The 19,449-nt window shown below is 40.8% G+C and overlaps 2 protein-coding genes across 4 annotated transcripts; both read left to right on the top strand.

Moving 5' to 3' along the window:
* Positions 1 to 4,487: 4,487 nt before the first annotated feature.
* mocs1 (molybdenum cofactor synthesis 1) lies at positions 4,488 to 13,661 on the top strand. 3 transcript variants are annotated; one of them, XM_069160922.1, is made up of 11 exons: positions 4,488 to 4,768; positions 5,996 to 6,107; positions 6,691 to 6,858; positions 8,045 to 8,209; positions 8,751 to 8,812; positions 9,910 to 10,021; positions 10,411 to 10,523; positions 10,977 to 11,087; positions 11,273 to 11,393; positions 11,494 to 11,556; positions 11,797 to 11,887. In XM_069160922.1, the coding sequence occupies exons 1-10, from the start codon at positions 4,562 to 4,564 to the stop codon at positions 11,547 to 11,549; spliced, it is 1,227 nt and encodes a 408-aa protein (XP_069017023.1). In that variant the 5' UTR covers positions 4,488 to 4,561; the 3' UTR covers positions 11,550 to 11,556; positions 11,797 to 11,887. The 3 variants fall into 3 exon arrangements, with proteins under 3 accessions (XP_069017023.1, XP_069017022.1, XP_069017021.1); XM_069160921.1 differs by having other exon boundaries at positions 4,489 to 4,768; positions 5,999 to 6,107; positions 11,494 to 11,541; positions 11,797 to 13,661; XM_069160920.1 differs by having other exon boundaries at positions 4,489 to 4,768; positions 11,494 to 11,541; positions 11,797 to 13,661.
* A 1,189-nt stretch (positions 13,662 to 14,850) lies between these two features.
* Positions 14,851 to 18,940, top strand: LOC138204916 (interferon-inducible GTPase 5-like). Its single transcript, XM_069160458.1, has 3 exons — positions 14,851 to 14,894; positions 17,077 to 17,633; positions 18,127 to 18,940. The coding sequence occupies exons 1-3, from the start codon at positions 14,851 to 14,853 to the stop codon at positions 18,759 to 18,761; spliced, it is 1,236 nt and encodes a 411-aa protein (XP_069016559.1). The 3' UTR covers positions 18,762 to 18,940.
* The last annotated feature ends 509 nt before the right edge of the window (positions 18,941 to 19,449 follow it).

Here is a 19,449-nt window from a genome sequence, read left to right as displayed (position 1 = left end):
TCTTAGCAAATCTGGAAGATCCTCTCTTAAATAAATTTGACATGTACTCCTCTGGTCACTGAAGAGAGAATAAAATGAGGTGCAACATGTTTAGGTTTTCATTCATCTAACTGAAATGAAAAGTCATATAAAACTTTGACTACATTCTGTATTGTTTGTGTGACACAAGCACTTTTAAGGGCCTCAAGTGTCTTTCTGCATTTTAACTGTTTATTTTCATGCTGCAAATTTTCCACATATCAGACAATAAAGACATGACTGAACACATTATTTTTCACTATAGCAGAATAGGAGGCACTAATTTAAAAGAAATTTAAACTTCTGAGAGATAAGAAGTATAAAATGTAAATATTAGTCCACAAATGCTGATATATATTTTCCTCATGTTCATGAAACATGAATTATAGATCTTAGAATACAGATCAGATGTTTGTGGTGTCAATTTGGAGCTCAAAATGATCCAAGCTGGCAGTCTTAGATTTGCAGGATGGTGTGAAGCACATACTGTTTAAAGGTGTCTTAGCTTTAATTGTGAAATCAATGCAAACAAATTACAACTAAGGGGACTTTGTAGTGTCAATAAATCCATTTAGATTTAAATGTAAACAAAATAGTAATATGATGATGGATGGAATTGCATGTTGGTTCACTGATCACAGCCCTGATGGAGACCTGTGAGGGCCTTCTGCCACCCACTGCTGGACCTCTCTGGTGTGTGTGATGACCCAAGATGTTAATTGCTGAAAGATTTCTCAAGTAAATCACCGCCGATGATCTATGGCTTCATTGCAATGTGCACTGAACCAGTTAGAATATAATTCACCTAACTATTAAGAGAAAGGAAAATTATTGGTATGACTGAATTCCAGATAGGAAAGTTTTTTTTTTTTTTCTCTCTCTCACAAGTGCATCTCATCTCACTGCACATCATTTAAATGAAGGAGGACTCGGCAGATCATCTGTTTGTGGTATTTTTTGCACATTTTCCTTTCATGGTTCAGATACACAGAGATCTGTCGAACTGGGTTTTATGAGAAGAGTATTGAACACATATTATCACTCTTAACTATGGTTCACGTGTAAATAATTTATGAAATAGAAAATATTGTAGAAATAGTTACTGGCAGGGCAGAACTCATCAGGGGTTCCGAAAAAATATACTCAACAAACAAACAGCTTTTTCGTCCAAATACGGTAACTTGATTAGAATATATATCCCATATCAGGAAACAGAAACAGAAGATCTAACAGTTGGTTCTCCTTTTTACAGCTCTGTCAGAAAGTTGTAATTTTTCACAAATATATTGTCTGAGGGCATGAAATTGACAAAAATGCCAACTCTGCAGTTGAATTTACCAAAAAGCTTTGACATATACAGTGGGTACGGAAAGTATTCAGACCCCTTTAAATTTTTCACTCTTTGTTTCATTGCAGCCATTTGCTAAAATCAAAAAAGTTCATTTTATTTCTCATTAATGTACACTCAGCACCCCATCTTGACAGAAAAAAACAGAAATGTAGAAATTTGTGCAAATTTATTAAAAAAGAAAAACTGAAATATCACATGGTCATAAGTATTCAGACCCTTTGCTGTGACACTCATATTTAACTCACATGCTGTCCATTTCTTCTGATCCTCCTTGAGATGGTTCTACTCCTTCATTGGAGTCCAGCTGTGTTTAATTAAACTGATTGGACTTGATTAGGAAAGGCACACACCTGTCTATATAAGACCTTACAGCTCACAGTGCATGTCAGAGCAAATGAGAATCATGAGGTCGAAGGAACTGTCCAAGGAGCTCAGAGACAGAATTGTGGCAAGGCACAGATCTGGCCAAGATTACAAAACAATTTCTGCAGCACTCAAGGTTCCTAAGAGCACAGTGGCCTCCATAATCCTTAAATGGAAGAAGTTTGGGACGACCAGAACTCTTCCTAGACCTGGCCGTCCAGCCAAACTGAGCAATCGTGGGAGAAGAGCCTTGGTGAGAGAGGTAAAGAAGAACCCAAAGATCACTGTGGCTAAGCTCCAGAGATGCAGTAGGGAGATGGGAGAAAGTTCCACAAAGTCAACTATCACTGCAGCCCTCCACCAGTCGGTGCTTTATGGCAGAGTGGCCCGACGGAAGCCTCTCCTCAGTGCAAGACATATGAAAGCCCGCATAGAGTTTGCCAAAAAACACATGAAGGACTCCCAGACTATGAGAAATAAGATTCTCTGGTCTGATGAGACCAAGATTGAACTTTTTGGCATTAATTCTAAGCGGTATGTGTGGAGAAAACCAGGCACTGCTCATCACCTGCCCAATACAATCCCAACAGTGAAACATGGTGGTGACAGCATCATGCTATGTTTTTTTTTTTCAACTGCAGGGACAGGACGACTGGTTGCAATTGAAGGAAAGATGAATGCGGCCAAGTACAGAGATATCCTGGAAGAAAACCTCTTCCAGAGTGCTCTGGACCTCAGACTGGGCCGAAGGTTCACCTTCCAACAAGACAATGACCCGAAGCACACAGCTAAAATAACAAAGGAGTGGCTTCGGAACAACTCTGTGACCATTCTTGACTGGCCCAGCCAGAGCCCTGACCTAAACCCAATTGAGCATCTCTGGAGAGACCTGAAAATGGCTGTCCACCAACGTTCACCATCCAACCTGACGGAACTGGAGAGGATCTGCAAGGAAGAATGGCAGAGGATCCCCAAATCTAGGTGTGAAAAGCTTGTTGCATCATTCCCAAGAAGACTCATGGCTGTACGAGGTCAAAAGGGTGCTTCTACTCAATACTGAGCAAAGGGTCTGAATACTTATGACCATGTGATATTTCAGTTTTTCTTTTTTAATAAATTTGCACAAATTTCTACATTTCTGTTTTTTTCTGTCAAGATGGGGTGCTGAGTGTACATTAATGAGAAATAAAATGAACTTTTTTGATTTTAGCAAATGGCTGCAATGAAACAAAGAGTGAAAAATTTAAAGGGGTCTGAATACTTTCCGTACCCACTGTAGGTACACTGTTGACAGAAAATGTACCTTGATTTGCTGCCTTCTTAATGTTAATTTACTAGTAACAGTCTGTCATTTTTCCACCATTATGTGTACAAGTTAGGCTGATTATGCTACAAGCTCCTCTAAGATTACAAACAAAATGTTCATTTCTATTTGATGTCTGATAAGACAGCAAGTACAGTATTTCTAGACTCCAAAAAGCGAATTCAACATTGTACTTCCATCTAGTGGATAGCATATGTATTGCTTTTCCACTTACTGACAGTGAAGCCCAGTGATCCTTATTGCAAAACACAGCATATACCAGCACTCACTACAAAGCCTGACCAAGTAGTTGTAAAAAAAAAAGGCAAAAAAGTACATGTATTCTATATTAAAACCATTTTTTCTTATTTTTATGTATCCCATTACATTGTCAGATGATCTTAAGCACATCTTTGGTATCACCAGTCATATTTCAAATGTGGTCATTTAAAATTATTTATTTTAATAAATGTCTTTTTCAAAGATGAAACAGTGTTTCAGTGTTTAGTTCTGTTACATCCATTTAATTACCGTTATTAAACAACATTTATCCTCAGTTCCCTTCAACAGTTTCTTCTGACTGCCACATATATATATATCGCCTCCTTAAATTTACTTAATAATGAAATACAGAAAGCCGGGCTGAACAATCAGTGGCCCCGAAGGCCCGATAAAGACTGGAAGTCATTTGTTGTAATTCACTGTAGGCCTACATGTAAAAGGCAGGCTTTCTTGTCAGCCTGTGTGTTTATACTTGTTTATCTGAGTATGTGTGATGGATCATATTTTCATCAGGCTATTGCTCCTTCTCAAAATGTGTAAATGTTATACTTAATGCAATGTAAGGGTCGCCACAAAGTGTGGCAGGAATTTTTTTTCAATGTAGCTGTTTTATTACTCTTTAAAAAGCATATTATTAATTTATCTATTCTGAGGTGGACAATAAAGCTATTAATTATAGCACTCTCTGTACAGGCCAACAGTGATATTTGGTCTCTGCAGGGCAATATAGGATCATATGAGAACTGCATTTGGACATACATGCTAAAAGGGGTTCCATACATTTTGGTTGGACTCAATGGTTTAATTTCCCAACAAATCTGCATGCACAACTGCATTTGTGCAAGGGCCACGTGATCACAACATTAAAAAAAAAAAAGTCTAATGCCGTGCAAGACTGGAACCCTGAGTGGACAAATCTGGCACCTATCTCGGGGACCCAAACCTGCACTCTACAGACACGGCGGCCTCAGATGCAATGGTAGTTTTATGATGATCTCTGTGTAAAAAAACAAAAAAACAAAACGGAAATACTCCGCGCTGTCCAGCCTTTGGACTACATTACCCAGCGTGCACCAGAACTGCGTAGGGTTGATTATGATTGGCTGACGTATCCCCGCCTCTGATATTCCCCCTCCCAGTGTCCAGATAAACTGACTTGTACTGCAGAACAGCTCGGCTCTCACACACACCCAGAGATCCGTAAACAACTCCAGAGGACATCAGAGCCGTCAGAAAGGCACACTATGGCTGCTCATGCGAGCGTGTACTGCCGCGTGTTTGGCAGACACAGCAGATTAAGAAACGTCAGGGAACTCTTGGCGCGGTGCGTAAATGGCAACAGCCAGCGGATGTACTCCAGCGCTACGCACAAGGAAAATGAACTTGAGCTCGGACACTCGACTTTAACTTCTCCCAACTTCGCTGCATCTCTGAAAACCGGGTCAAGACAGGTAATAAATGACTCCACGATTCTGCCTTCGTGGGTGATCCTGGATCTGTGAGTGTGTCATCGTAGACTTGATTCATCGTTCGAGAGATATCGTTCGTTAATGGATAACGTTACATGTATAACACCCACCCCACTGTAGGGCCCAGCAGAGGCTTAACCAGCTCACCATGATAGGGATTAAGTAAACCCCTCCTCCCCCCCCCCCCCCCCCCCCAAAAAAAAAGTGAATGACTAGGACAGTAGCTGTGAAAGGGAGTTTGTAGGATGTATTTCCCTCGAGTCTTTAGAAAGGATCTAAAGTTGGCAAATATTCCTGGGACATAAAGTACCTCGTGGCAATCCACTTTACCTCTCCTCCTGTGTAGCTCTCACTGCGGCCGACGTGACGTCCTCACTGGCAAGTTGTGTAGGCCTGGAGCTTTAAATACATTCATATTACATAGAACTTAACGTGCATGTGTCTTGGGGTGGTGGAACATAACGCTATCTCAAGTTTAGACTCAGGACTTGTTGCATTAAACCAGACTAAAGCCGAAGCCCACTGTCACGGTCATGTTATCTGCAGCGAGTTTAGTTGCTGTGTCTGTTTGCTTTGCAGTGACAGTGTGACTGAAAAAGGAAAACCATTTCATTGAAACATACTTCACGCTCTTTTAGTCAAAGCGTTTTACTTCAAGAATTAAATGAACTGTCTTTGAAGCAATTTTATGCTTTGGTATTTATATTCAGAGGAGCTATCGATTTTAAAGTAATGGTTTGGTCTTTACAGCATTAATAAGGGATTTTCAGTATGTCAAGTGTGTCCATCCGACTGCTGAGTCACATGCTTGCTTTTGTGCTGAAAACGTATGACAACATCAGCCGGCTGGTTACAGCCGAAGGCTTTTATAAAGCCATGTGCACTTTCTTCAGTGGCACTGACTTGGTGAAGCCTTTTGATGTGCTGATACTCAGATTTGTATGTGGCCAGGTCAGGATGCTGTGTGTTTTACACCAAGTACAGATCAAGTCTGTAATACCTTGCTAAGAATGGTGTAAGTGTTCAGATTCAGCCTCGGAGTAATACACCGGTATTCCTTGAGTCAGGAAGAAAAAGCTTCTGAACAGAGGAAGTAATGCGTTTTATGCAAAATAGTGTCACAAAACAAGACATAGCAGGTGATGCTGCAGCCTCATTATCATCTATTTCTATGTGTTGGATCCACATGCCTGTTTTCTTCATCCCCAGCAGAGGCTAAAAGATGACAACATACTACCCTTCTCAGCATTCTTGACCGACAACTTTGGCCGCAAGCATAGCTACCTGCGCATCTCCCTGACTGAGAAATGCAACCTACGCTGTGAGTGGATGTTCTGTGCGATGTCGAAGGTGTTCTTAGTTACTGTGCTTTATTTCCTCCTGGATCTTATCCAGCTACTTCCAGTGATGATTCTGCTGCTGCTACTGCAACAACAAACTCTACAACTCTGATAATATTTGATGTTCACCTAGTTTGTTTTTTTCAATGGAAAGGCTTTTATTTCATAGAATAAGTCCCATTTTTCTTCGTCTGTCTTCTTAAGACTTCTATTTTTTTTTTCTACATGTAAATGGAAGGACATTTTGTCTTCGCAAAAGTTCAGTTTATCCAAATAGGTTCTTGTCTCTGTGAAAATATCAATTGCTGTGCAATATAAACAGGCCTGACACATCATGAGATGGTTACCAGGCCAATCATCAACAACATTTGAAAACAACGAGAAACACATTTCATCCAGCTTCAGCTTGTATGTGATGAAGTGCTGCGCTAGATCTCTATTCGTTGGCGCTTTGAGCTTCCGCCAGAATCCCACTCGTTGTAAAATAGGTGAGCTCTTTGCTAATCTCGGCTAGAGGTATTTGTTTCAGAGCCAAATTGCACCTTTGATCTTTCCCATTTCCAGGTCAGTACTGTATGCCAGAGGAGGGGGTGAAGCTCACACCACGGGCCCAGCTGCTGTCCACCTCGGAGGTGCTGACCCTCGCTCGCCTCTTTGTCCGAGAGGGAGTGGACAAAATCCGCCTCACTGGAGGGGAGCCCCTCATCCGACCTGATGTCCTGGATATCATAAGTAAGGAGCTAGTCGAGAATGTAGTTAATACGGGCTGATTATTTCCGACACCATTTAAGTGTTTTGTGCTTTGAAATTCGTCAACCAACATTTATGTAGAAACACTGGTGTGTTCACTTCTTTTTCTGAAAGGTTGCTCTGCTGTTTCATTCACTTGTAACCAACTTTAAAACCGACTTTATGCCGTTTCAGCCGAGGGGACGTAGGGAGTCTTTTCAGGGGAATAATACAGCGTTTGACACAAAGGCTATCGATGATTCCCGTGCCGACCCTCCTGACTAGAACCAAGTAACGTACGGAGAGAGCGGTGCAGAAGTGATGCCTTCAGGTTAAGACGTACTGAATGTGTGGAAGGGAAACGATTTGTTGCACCACAGCCATGTGCTGGTTTTAATGATTATTATCACAGCATTTTCATTTTACAGCCTGATGTGCCAATTAACCGTTACAACCTCGGCCATTGACATTCCATGTTCTGAGTGGGAACACCATAAAGCATGACATGAATGAACAAGGTAATATTGTGTGACTAATGGGTCATGCATTCGTAGAGATGACTATATGCTGCCAGTAGCCTCATAAAGATCATCAGTTGTCACTGTGTGCTGTGACAGGCCATCAGCGTGACCTCACATGACCCTCCATTAAAGGTAACTGCAGTGTATGATTTGTATTACGTGAAAACAATACCCAGACATTTGATCCATTATATTTGTTGTTGCAGAGTAATTATTTTTGTATATGTTTATGTGTTTCAGGGACGGGCTGCGTGATTGATATTAAAAGTATTTCATGACATTTGTAAAAGATAAATTGTGTTTATATGCATTTATAAACATGTATTGAATGTTTGTTTACTTGGTAAAAACTGCTAAAAACAAGAGCTTTCGGGACCTTAACAGTATTTTGGATTAATCTGCCAGTCTTATAAATGTTTTTTTTATTTTTTTATGTATATGAATAAATGGATAATTCTGTCTTTAATGCAGAAACGGTATTGCATCATTTAGTAAACACTCCTGTTAAAACTATCTTGTGTCTGAATTTGCAAACAGCTGGTGCAGCAGGCTTCCAGTGGAAATTCAGCACACTTCACCACGTTGCATCGGAGGTTTCTTTCCTTATGGCTCACTCTATCCTTTTCTTTCTGCCTCTTACCTTGTTTCATTGTCTTCTGTTTTTTCAGCTGAGCTGAGGAAGTTGGATGGCCTGAAGACTGTTGCGGTAACAACCAACGGCATGAACTTGGCCAGGCTTTTGCCCAAGCTGAAAGATGCCGGCCTGGACCTGATTAACATCAGCCTGGATTCACTGGTTCCTGCCAAGTTTGAGTTTATTGTCAGGCGGAAAGGTACGGAGAAGTATTTGACCCATAACGCCAGCTGACAGTTAAGTTTTTGGGTTTGTTTCAGTTAAATGTTTTGTAGAAATTTGGTATATCCTGAAATAAATCTCTTAAGCCTTAAACATGCTTAATTAGGATTTGAAGTACAACATGGGGGCATTTCATCACCGTTTTAAGAAATCTAGATAAAACATGTCCTACAAAGGAGCTTACCTTTGCATGTCTGCCTGAATTTGCTGGGTTTGTGCAAATGAAAACACAGGATGAGTCTGACCATGACAGTTTACGGTCATATATGTTTACATATCAGTGGTTAGTGGCAAAACACCATCACTCAACTCTGATCTTCAGGTCTGTCGTATGGCTCTGTCCATTTTGACTGAAATCCTTCTCCTAATCTCACACCATCTCCACACTAGATTTGGCCTTATAGAAGAGATTTCACCGACCCAAATGCATGAGCACTGTGTCAACTGTAAGATGTTGATATGTTATCCAAGTTTAAACTCTTCATCTCCATTTCCGTCTGTCTGTTTTTTCCCCCCAGGGTTTCACAAAGTAATGGAGGGCATTGATAAAGCAGTGGAACTAGGCTACAATCCTGTCAAGGTATTTTGTTCATATTTTCAGTTTCTTTTACATGGAAACATTTACCATTGTCACCGTTTTAAACTCACTTACAGCATTGATCATTATATGTTTACTCTTCATTTTATTTGTTTTTAATTCTCTTGAAAAATCATCATACTAGTATTTAATATTCCCATTTTGTCCCATCTGTCTTTTACTTTTAAAGGCAATCTAACAAAATTGTGGGATTGACAGTATCAAAAGCTGAGCCTAGATCAAACAAAATAAAAAAAAAAAAGAAAAATACCAATCTCAGCTGTTAAGAGTAAAACATTAATAGTTGTTTTTTTTATTAATATTAATGAGTGTTTAGGACTGAGGCTTAGTTTACATGTGCAGTGCATTGACGGAAAGAATCCAAACGAGAAACCGACAAATGTAAAACCAATTAACAAACTAACATTTAAACAGACTCAAGTAATCTGGTTCCTTCTCTGACACCTTTCGGAATATTAAGGAAAAGTGTGATGAAGAGCGTCACTGAGGTCTGAGGCGGTGACACCATGTTTGCTCAGATGTTAAGCTGGTTAGCTTGATGCTTCTGATTGCTGTCCTTCCTCCTGTTATACAGAGTTGAGAGAGTCTCCAGGCACATTTCAACAAGGAAGTAGTTCAGACTTCTGCTTTTTCATAATTGAGGACTTTCATTTCTAGTTGTATGAGCAGCAGACTGTAAACAAAAAGACGGATAGTTCTGATGTGGATGAAAACTTAAGTGTAATAGTGTTTTAAGCTTTTACATTCTTAAGAGAAGAAGACAAGACTTCTTTCGAGAAGTTGCAGACCTCGGTGTCCTTTTAAAGAGTCGGAACCAGTTAATTATCCCCCTGAGGGACATCAGTGGATGAATATCTCGGCAAAGTCCTGTAACAGCTACCGTTACTGTGTTACACAGTTAGATATTGGCCCAGGCGTCCCCAGTAAGTCATTTTACTTGTGCAGATGCCTGTGTGGTTGCTTAAAAGTCCTGGGCGACCTCGACTCTGACATAATCAACAGTTACATAACAGAGTTGTGAGTAGAAAGGTTGTTCAGCTCAGTAATCAGTGATCTATTGTCGTGTGCTGAACCTCTAGATCAACTGTGTCGTCATGCGAGGCCTCAACGAGGATGAGCTGCTCGATTTTGTGGCGCTGACGGAGAAGAAGCCTCTGGAGGTGCGCTTCATTGAATACATGCCCTTTGATGGTGAGTTCCTACCTCCTACAATGTCTTACTGCACAGATCTGAAAAGGTATCGTCATTATTTTTACATCGTTTAGGCGTTACGAGGAGTTTAAATGGCCGCGACAAAACTTTGGTTTCAAGTAACACCAATAAAATGGTATTATACTTGCAGAGTGTTATAACGGTACACTGGGTTTGGAGGCACACAGCTCGGTTTTAAGCAAGCTTTTAAGATGTTCCTCTTCCATTTTGCGGCCTGTTCAGTTTTGCTTGAAGAAACTTGTTATGCTGCTGATGCAGAAGTCACTTTGTTACCAGTTGTTGAATTGTTGATGAGCTGAAAGACGCTGTAGCTTGTGATATACTGCAGCGTGTTCACTGACCCATGCTGCTTCTTCTCCTCTCTGCAGGCAACAAGTGGAACTTTAAGAAGATGGTGAGCTACCAGGAGATGCTGGACGGCATCAGGCAGAAGTGGCCCAACCTGGAAAGGCTTCAGGCTGGACACACTGACACGGCCAAGGTCTGTATTCTCTGCACTAGGTTTCTCAAGTATTGATTTGCACCCGTTAGGAGCTGGAACACATTTATTCAGCATCCTGATTATTCTAAAAAAATACATCAGGATGGTGCTAGCGCTATTCCTGTTTGTAGGCCAGTTTGCATTTTTCTCTGATAAATTGTCTTGACACTTCACCATACTGAATTCCTCTTTTAAGTCAAGTCAGACTAAGAATACATTGTGGTATTTTATCAAGAAGCAAATATTGGTAGTGCTGGACTTTGTTGATGGTAAGTTAGTTCGTTGTCAGAAGATTAGTCACAATCCTCTAACAAACCTTATTCATGGCCAGATTGGTGAAAAAAAACATCTAAAGAGTATTGTGTAAAAATCAAATAAAGCCTTTAGTCATTGGTTTCAGTGCTTGGAATTGTTTTTAAGAAATCTTTCTCAGTCGTTTCTATTTTGTGACAGACATTTAAAGTGCCAGGCTTCAAAGGTCAGGTGGGCTTCATCACCTCCATGTCTGACCATTTCTGTGGTTCCTGCAACCGTTTACGCATTACTGCAGACGGCAACCTCAAGGTACACACAGTTGTTCTTTGTAGGGCTTTAAGGAGCCGGTAATCAGCTCTGTTTTTGACTTATAATAGGGTGCACGTGAATTAACATGTATATTAGCTGTAATTTCTTTCAATGCTTTCCTTGGCTATTTCCTTGGAGGTGTTTCTGTCTTTGATTTTGACTCTTTGTCTGTCGTCTTCTCTCAGGTGTGTTTGTTTGGTAACTCGGAGGTCTCCCTCAGAGACGTATTGCGCTCTGGGGCATCTGATGAAGAGCTTTTTCAGATCATTGGAGAGGCCGTGGGCAGAAAGAAGAAACAGCATGCAGGTAGAAATGTATATAATACAACATTTATGGGGTATAGTCAGAGATTTTTGTGCCATTTGCTTATATACGTCTCAAATGTAATCTCTATTCCTCTCTTCAGGCATGTTCAGTATCTCCCAGATGAAGAACAGGCCTATGATCCTCATTGGTGGGTGACATGGCTGTACGTACATATCTCTCACACTCAGTTTGTGCTCTCACTGTTCAGTTCTGATTTTTTTTTATTGTTAATTATGGACTGTACACCAATCTCTGTTCGACATTCACACTGACAACTGATAACGATTAAGAAACTTAAATCTCAAATGTGAATTATGCATCTTTATCTAACAATAAGCATTTGTTGTTTGATTAAACAGCATCCTTTAATAACATTCTCTTTTTATTTTTCCACTCGGCACAGAGACCCAAAGGTTCCTACCAAAGCCGCCAGACAGCCCAATGGCTTTCCCCATCGTTTCCCATTTTAAAAATGACGTTTTTCCAACAACTTCTCCTCTAATGTGCCATACAGGCAGCAGGAGAGTCTTGAATAGAGAGGGGTTCTTGTGCCTTCCAGACTCTATTGCTTCAACACAACCGGCCCACATTGGGTGCTTTAGAAGTGGGGAAACACATGTTAACACGCATATCAGCAAAGACAAACCTAATGTGACAGACGACCTCTACAATGTAGTGCACCTTCACTCCTCCTTAGGTGTTGGTTTTATTTTCAACAGTTATCACACTAAGACTGCAAGATTTCAGAGACGCACAAATGTCATGAGCTACATTAATGAAGACTGCTTCAGGTACACACAAACCAGGGGTCCAACCGCCCCGAAGAGCCACGTATTCAGGACCCCAGGAGCTCCTGTTCTTTGCACACTACTAATGAATGCCAAAATAAATCTTAAAGGACGCAGTGTTAGATTCTGCCACAATCGAAGTTCTAGCCAAGACCCCGGCGTCAACCTCAAACAGGCTGTGGGCGATCAGACCGACTCGGACACGAATGTCTCCGACACTCACCTGGATGAAGCCACCACAGCCCAGCTGACGCACACAGACGCCCGGGGCCGAGCCACCATGGTGGACGTTGGCAGGAAAGTCTCCACATGTCGAACAGCTACAGCCTGCGCCACCGTCGTCTTAGGCCCCACCGCGTTCCGGTTGCTCCGGGATAACCAGCTGGCTAAGGGCGACGCCTTGACCGTGGCGCAGTTGGCCGGCATCATGGCTTCCAAGCAGACCTCAGCCCTCATCCCGCTCTGCCACCCGCTCCCCTTAGACCACGCCTCTGTCACCTTTCACCTGGATGAGCTGCAGAACGCTGCTGTCATCACAGCAACGTGTCGCACTACGGGCAGGACGGGAGTCGAGATGGAGGCTTTGACGGCCGTTTCCGTGGCAGCGCTCACTGTGTACGACATGTGCAAGGCAGTGAGCCATGACATCATCATCACGGATGTAAAACTGGTGAGCAAGACGGGCGGGAAGAGGGACTTCCATCGTCACCCAACCCATGAGAACTGAGGATGAATGAATTGAACATGTACAGCGCTCAGTTTTTCACTGAAATTTTTATAGATTTCTACAAGCTAAAATTTGTGCCACTACTTATTTTGAAAGCTCGAATTATCAAGTCTTGGTTTTACCTGGTTTTTCAGGTGAGTTTTAGGGTTGATATCAGTCTTATGAGATGTAGCGCTTCTCAGAGATGTTCTTTCATCATTTCCTCTTGATGCTGTGTAATCTACCTCTGTAGTATACTGGTAACTCTGGATGTTTGTCCTCATCCAACATTACAGCGCAGGATGATGGTAAGAGGAAATATCCAGCAATTGAATGATTGATAGCACAAAAAGTCTATTACACTGCTTCAATTCAGGTATTATTCTGTAGTTTCTTTCACTCTCACAGTGTCCCTGTACGTATGACCCTCTGGTCTGCAGTGTAGACCATCGGATCTCACTTTTAGTCTTTGGAGAATCACATATTGCTATTTTGTTATCGTTTTGAATAGTTGATTTCACTTTGCATGTGGCTCACCTCATCACACTGCACATTCTTAACAATGTTGGTGGAGGCTTGTTTATCATTTGTTATAACTTAGAAAAATGTGAATATTCTACAGCTTCTTCTGTCACGTCTTAACAAGTCTGGAAGTCGAGTAATGTGTTGTTTCCACAAGGTGGTTTTCACTTGGTTATAACAGTGTGTTTCACTGTGTTTTAATGGGGTGATTAAAGGAAACAATAAACAGGGCATTTGTAATATTTTTTTCTGGGCAAAGTCTGCATTTTGGTTTCTGACACAACATTTTAGTTCACTTAACAGGTGGAATCTCTAATTAAAACTGCAAGCAGTGATGTACGGGCCCTCGCACTCCCGCGCGCCACCTCCCCGACGTGCAGCCCGCGAAGGATCCCACTTAAAGTTGCTATTTTTGGCTCGTTTCCTGTCTCCAGCAGGGGGCGCTGGCGAGCCGTTTGGCCATGTCCACTCGGAAAGCACATATCAGATGTATCGTCTCACCACGCCGGATGTATGTCACGTTTCGTGAGGTTTCAAGCATCCTTTGACCTTAAACGTCAACTTCCTGTGACATCCAACTTTGCTGCATTGTCACGGCAACGCCCATTGACAAAGTCGAACGAATGTCTCAATATATCATCTACTACATGTTTAGGTTATTGTGACCCGACTTTACGTTCATGGGATCAACCAGCTTCGACGTAGAATGTGAAAGCATGAAAAGTCATTTCCAGTGGCCAACAGGGGGCGCTATGACTATGAGTGAATATTACCCCACAGGGGTCTTCAGGGCGGGGCTGTTATCATACCTGTGATGTTTGGAGAAGGTCGGTCCATGTACATAAGATTTAAAGCAACTCGTAGTTTCATGGTGAGACGCTCAAAATGGCCACCACACTACGGGCACACACATCGACAAAAACAAATTATTTTGATAACTTTTAATCCCAAACATGTTTTCTATCCATAGAACCTAAATTCAAGTCGGTACGACAAAATCCTTAGGACGAGTTCGATAAAGTACAACGTGTCAGAATTGCCCAAAATGGCAACTAAATTAAAAATGGTGGACTTCCTGTCGAGTTGACGTAATAGTGCAATGTAACTTTTTTGTGCGTCTAGGTGTGATACACGTGTCCACCGGATTTGGTGAATTTAGGTAAATGTGGCCGTCGGGGCATCTCTTTAGGGGGCGCTCTCGAGCCATTTGGCCGCGCCCACTCGCGACTCCACTAGAATACGAAATCTTTCGCCGGGAGACATATGTGTATCCTCTTTCAAGAGTTTTTGAATATGATAAAGCCTCCGAAAAGGAAAATCACTTCACGTAAGGAGAAGAACGTCTAACGACGAACGACTAAGAAAATTTTTACGAAATACAATAGGGCTTTCGCACCACCGGTGCTCGGGCCCTAATTAGAAAACCTGTTCAGCAAGCGGCATGGCTATGACACCCACCACATTGTCTGCAGACCTGTGCAGTCTGTACTGCTGCAGCGGTGTCGGTATTTAGCAGGATGGAGCTTCTGTCATTCTCTGGACCTTTGTTTTGATCCTCAATCATTAGACTATCACTAGTCAATCACTAGTGTTTTGCCTACCATGTTTTGCCTGGGGGACTTTTCCTCACCCTGCTCTGCTTGGTCTGCACGCCTTTGCCCGACGGGCTCTGTGTGGCCCTGGTTTTACGCTGCTTTGCTCGGCTCTGCTCGACTTACAGCCACCCATTATTTTATGTGCATGTGTGTACATATACAATAGTCTTTACGCTTACACAATTTTAACAAATAATGTGCATTAGGTTTGCCCCTAACAAGACTGGTAAAACACACTAGGCCCTTGTCAACAACACTCTCATCGATGTGCTTCCATGATAACGCTCATTCCAGCAAGTCACTTTGGGGAGGAAGTGTTTAGTGAGGGTTGTTCTGCAGCCTGCTCACAGACTGTACTGAGGATTTGTATTTTAAAGCTCCACATTACAAAATATGGCAGCCAGTATTTGTTACAAAAACAGCTTCTGGTGCGTTTCGTGCTCAACAACATACATGTGTTGATCAGGTATTGACAAACTGGTCAAAGCATGACGGTTTAAAATGGACCCATTGGGACATTATCATATTTGTATTAGTCTAAACATTCATGTTTGGCATCTGATTCTGGAGGAACAAGTACCACATTAGCACCAACGGACCCTGTTATTCCACAAAGTGACAGAAACCATACACTGACAAATTCTACTACAGCAGGGAGTAGAATTTGTCTGAGCAAAAGAGATCAGAAAAGGAGGCTGCTTGTTAGACAACCGTGTGCTTGCTCATCAGACTAACTTTAACTCGGAGAAGGAAGGTAAGTCAACTATTTTCCTGAGCCTAATCACAGCAGCTTGTGTTTTCTCAAATACTACGGGGTCCAAAAGTCTGAGACCATTTTGAAAATATGTCATATTTTCATATAAACCTGTAAATAATTAGAATGTTTGGAGATTTAGAAACATTTAAAAAACAAAAAGAAGTTCTGACATGTAGAATGAACATTTTTTGATTTTATTTCTAGTTCAGCAATAATCAAATTTGGGGCATCAACCATATTAACTCCTTTGTACAAAAGGTCGGATTGCCTTGAGTATTTAAAGCACAATCAGGCGCCTGACCACACCACTACAAGGTACATCACTTTGTTCACTGACAGATTGAAAAACAACTTTAAAGATACAGAATTTAAAATGTATAGAAGTCAAGACTCCAATCAGCAAAAGTCTCATCAAAAAAGAGGACGTCTCAAAACCACTTCTGAGGAGAGGAAACAAGGACAAATACTTGGGGTTGCCTGAGACATACCAGCATATTGCATGATGGAGAAACAGCCCAAACACAGCTCAATGTTTTGAAGAACTTTTTACTACATTAGAAATAATCTGACATTCTGCATCTGTGTTTAATAAACCGGACAAATTGGCTTCTAAAAAACAAGAAAAAGGAAAAAAAACAAATATTACGACACCACTGATTTCATTTATCATTTATTATTGTTTAGTGCAGAGTGTGTGATCAGAGAGGTAAGGACATGTGAAAGTCCAACAGACAAAAAAGAGGCGTAGCTCCTCCTCTGAAATTTAAATGCCTTACAGTACAAGATGTCCTCCGCTCCTCAACGACATGAAGCATGAGAGCATTCTCTGCTTTCAACTCGCTGTGCAGCCAGATGTTAAAACGTTCTGAGCAGAGTTTAAACATACTCACAGGTCTGTTCTCCCTGTGGCCATTTTAATCAATATGATGGAAATCGGAAATTTACAGCAAAGTGTTGTCTGTGCTCAGGTCTCAACAGGAAGGAAGACACTTGAGTGAGTAGCTGCTAATATTATTCAGTCTGCATCTGGCACAGTTTCACCTGTCAAGCAATTTTGTGTGGACAATAGTTTAACCACAGACAGTTGTGTATCTTGTAAAATCAATAAGATATAAAGTAAACATTAAATTATATTATTCACTTTTTGTTGTTGATCATTTATTATTAAAAGGAACATTTGGTCACATTTTGATGTGGACATTTTAATATTTATATTTTTCTTGACCTATTTGATGTAATCATAGGCTATTCTCAAAAACAGTACGGTAAAATCTGTCGCATCTCATAACAAAAATTGACGGTTCTTTTTTTTCAGGTTCTGGGACTTCTTCAAAAATAATAACGGTTTAAGAGAAATTAAAGGAGCAATGAACAACAGACACATTGGAGCAGCTGCAAAGATCCAGAAGTATTTGGATCAGCAGAATAAGATTCCACTAAATATTGGAATCACTGGAGAGTCTGGCTCTGGCAAGTCCTCCGTTGTTAATGCCTTTATAGGCCTTGACAACAGAGATATGAGAGCCGCCCCCACTGGTTGTATAGAAACCACCATGGAGGTTACACCATACGCCCATCCAAACTATCCCAACGTTACACTATGGGACCTTCCTGGAATTGGAACCACCAAGTTTCCAGCTGACAAGTACCTGAAGCATGTTGAATTTGAGAAGTTTGACTTCTTCATCATCATCTCAGAGACTCGCTTCAGAGAAAATGATGTGAAGCTCGCTAAAGAGATTCAGAAGATGGAGAAAAAGTTCTACTTTGTCCACTCAAAGATTGACAATGATTTAAACGCTGAAGAAAAAAGTCAGAGAGACTTCAGTGTTGAGAAGACCCTTGCACGCATCAGGGAAAACTGTGTTCAAGGTAAGCTTTTTTTTAGATTACTATTATAGTTTGAAGAGTGTTGTGATAATATAAATTTTTTCCTCTGGAAAACAAACAAAATTTCTCCCTGAAAATATGTTTTCTGTATTCACATTGAATATCACCCTACAGATTACCAAATTACAACATTACAATATGGGTCAGAGGGACCTGATGAATTCATCGTGGTATAAAACTACAGACCCTGATGTCTTTTTTAATATCTCAACTTTGATAATGAGTTGAGTTTTTATTGAGCCAGAGTGAAGAAAATAGAACAAATGAAGATTGTAACATTGCAACATTTTACAACTTGTATATTTAAAGTGTCCTTACCATACATAATACTCTGTGAATTAAGATTAAATCTGTGTTCAAATCATCACATATTTGTACTCATCTTGCTGCTTCACATTTCATTGGAAACTAGCGTTTTAATGACCATAATAATCAAGTTAAACCTGAATTATATTTTGTGCCTTTCCTGACACAGGTCTTCAAGAACAAGGTGTTGCTGCTACTGTCTTCCTGGTGTCCAGCTTTGACCTCCACCTGCATGACTTCCCTCTCTTACAGCAGACATTCGAGAGAGAACTTCCTGCAAACAAGAGGGATACGCTGTTGCTTGCCGTGCCCAACATCAACCTGGAGATCATCAACAGGAAGAAAGTGGCATTTCAGGCCAATTTAAAATACTATGCAGGTCTGTCTGCTGTTGGAGCAGCTGTGCCACTTCCTGGGCTTTCTGGTGCAGTTGATCTGAGCTTGCTGGTTGATGTTGCTAATATATATGCGGTTGGGTTTGGGCTTGATAAGCCGTCTCTGGAGAGACTTGCTGCCACCTCTGATGTACCATTGAGTGATCTGATGGCTGTCATCAAATCACCACTGGCTGCAGTAGAAATAACCAGTGATCTTATTGTGAAGATGCTGACCACATTTACAATCACATCTTTATCAATGATGGCAGAAGAAGGGTTGAAATATATTCCATTACTTGGAATCCCAGTAGCAGCCATCATCTCTTTTACCACAACCTACAAAGGTCTGAGTATGTTCCTCAATACGTTCACTGACGATGCACAGAGGGTGTTTAACAAGGCTCTGGGTTTGGACACCTCAGTGTGATATCGTAAAGTAAATGACAACACCTTTACTGGAACATGAAAGCTGCAGCGGTCAAAAGAGCTTTTCAATTACTTTTCTGAGTAGAGGTTCTTTCAAAGTGAATATGGCATCATAATCTAGCTGTATATTTAAATCCTTTTGATTTTACAGGTGATCAGTCTGTCCTCACAGCAGCTCTTATTCACTGTCAGTGCAGAAAATATAGAGACTTCTTACAGTTTAAAACCTTGAAACTTCATGAAACTACATTTTTTCAACAGGACAGATTTTTATTCTTCAAATTTAAACTGTGTATGGTGTAGAAGAACTATTGAATACTTGTTGTTTTCCCTATTCAAGTTGTTTGCATCATTTTGAACATTAGCACTTTGTGCAAATCAGGTGATTCTCTAATTTGTACATTTTTATCTGGTTATCGTGTCTTTTGAGAGATTTAATTAATCCTGTTGAAACAGGCTGTTCTGTCATTTAAAAACAATCATAGTTTTCATTTCATATATGTTTTTGTGGTTCTCCGAATAAACACATGTAAACATTATAATTTGAAATTTATCATCATGAAAGTGTAAATCATTTAATATATAGTTATTTCTTAAAAAGTTATGTGCTGTCATAAATAGAGGCATAAATTATATTAAAAACTTTATAATTCTTTGTGGATTTATTTCAATAATTCATAGCAGACAGT

The sequence above is a fragment of the Embiotoca jacksoni genome, unplaced genomic scaffold (assembly GCF_022577435.1).
Source record: "Embiotoca jacksoni isolate LCO1_2020_lvr unplaced genomic scaffold, fEmbJac1.0.p SCAF_27, whole genome shotgun sequence".
NCBI lineage: Eukaryota > Metazoa > Chordata > Actinopteri > Embiotocidae > Embiotoca > Embiotoca jacksoni.
This window is presented reverse-complemented; position numbering and strand designations above follow the sequence as displayed.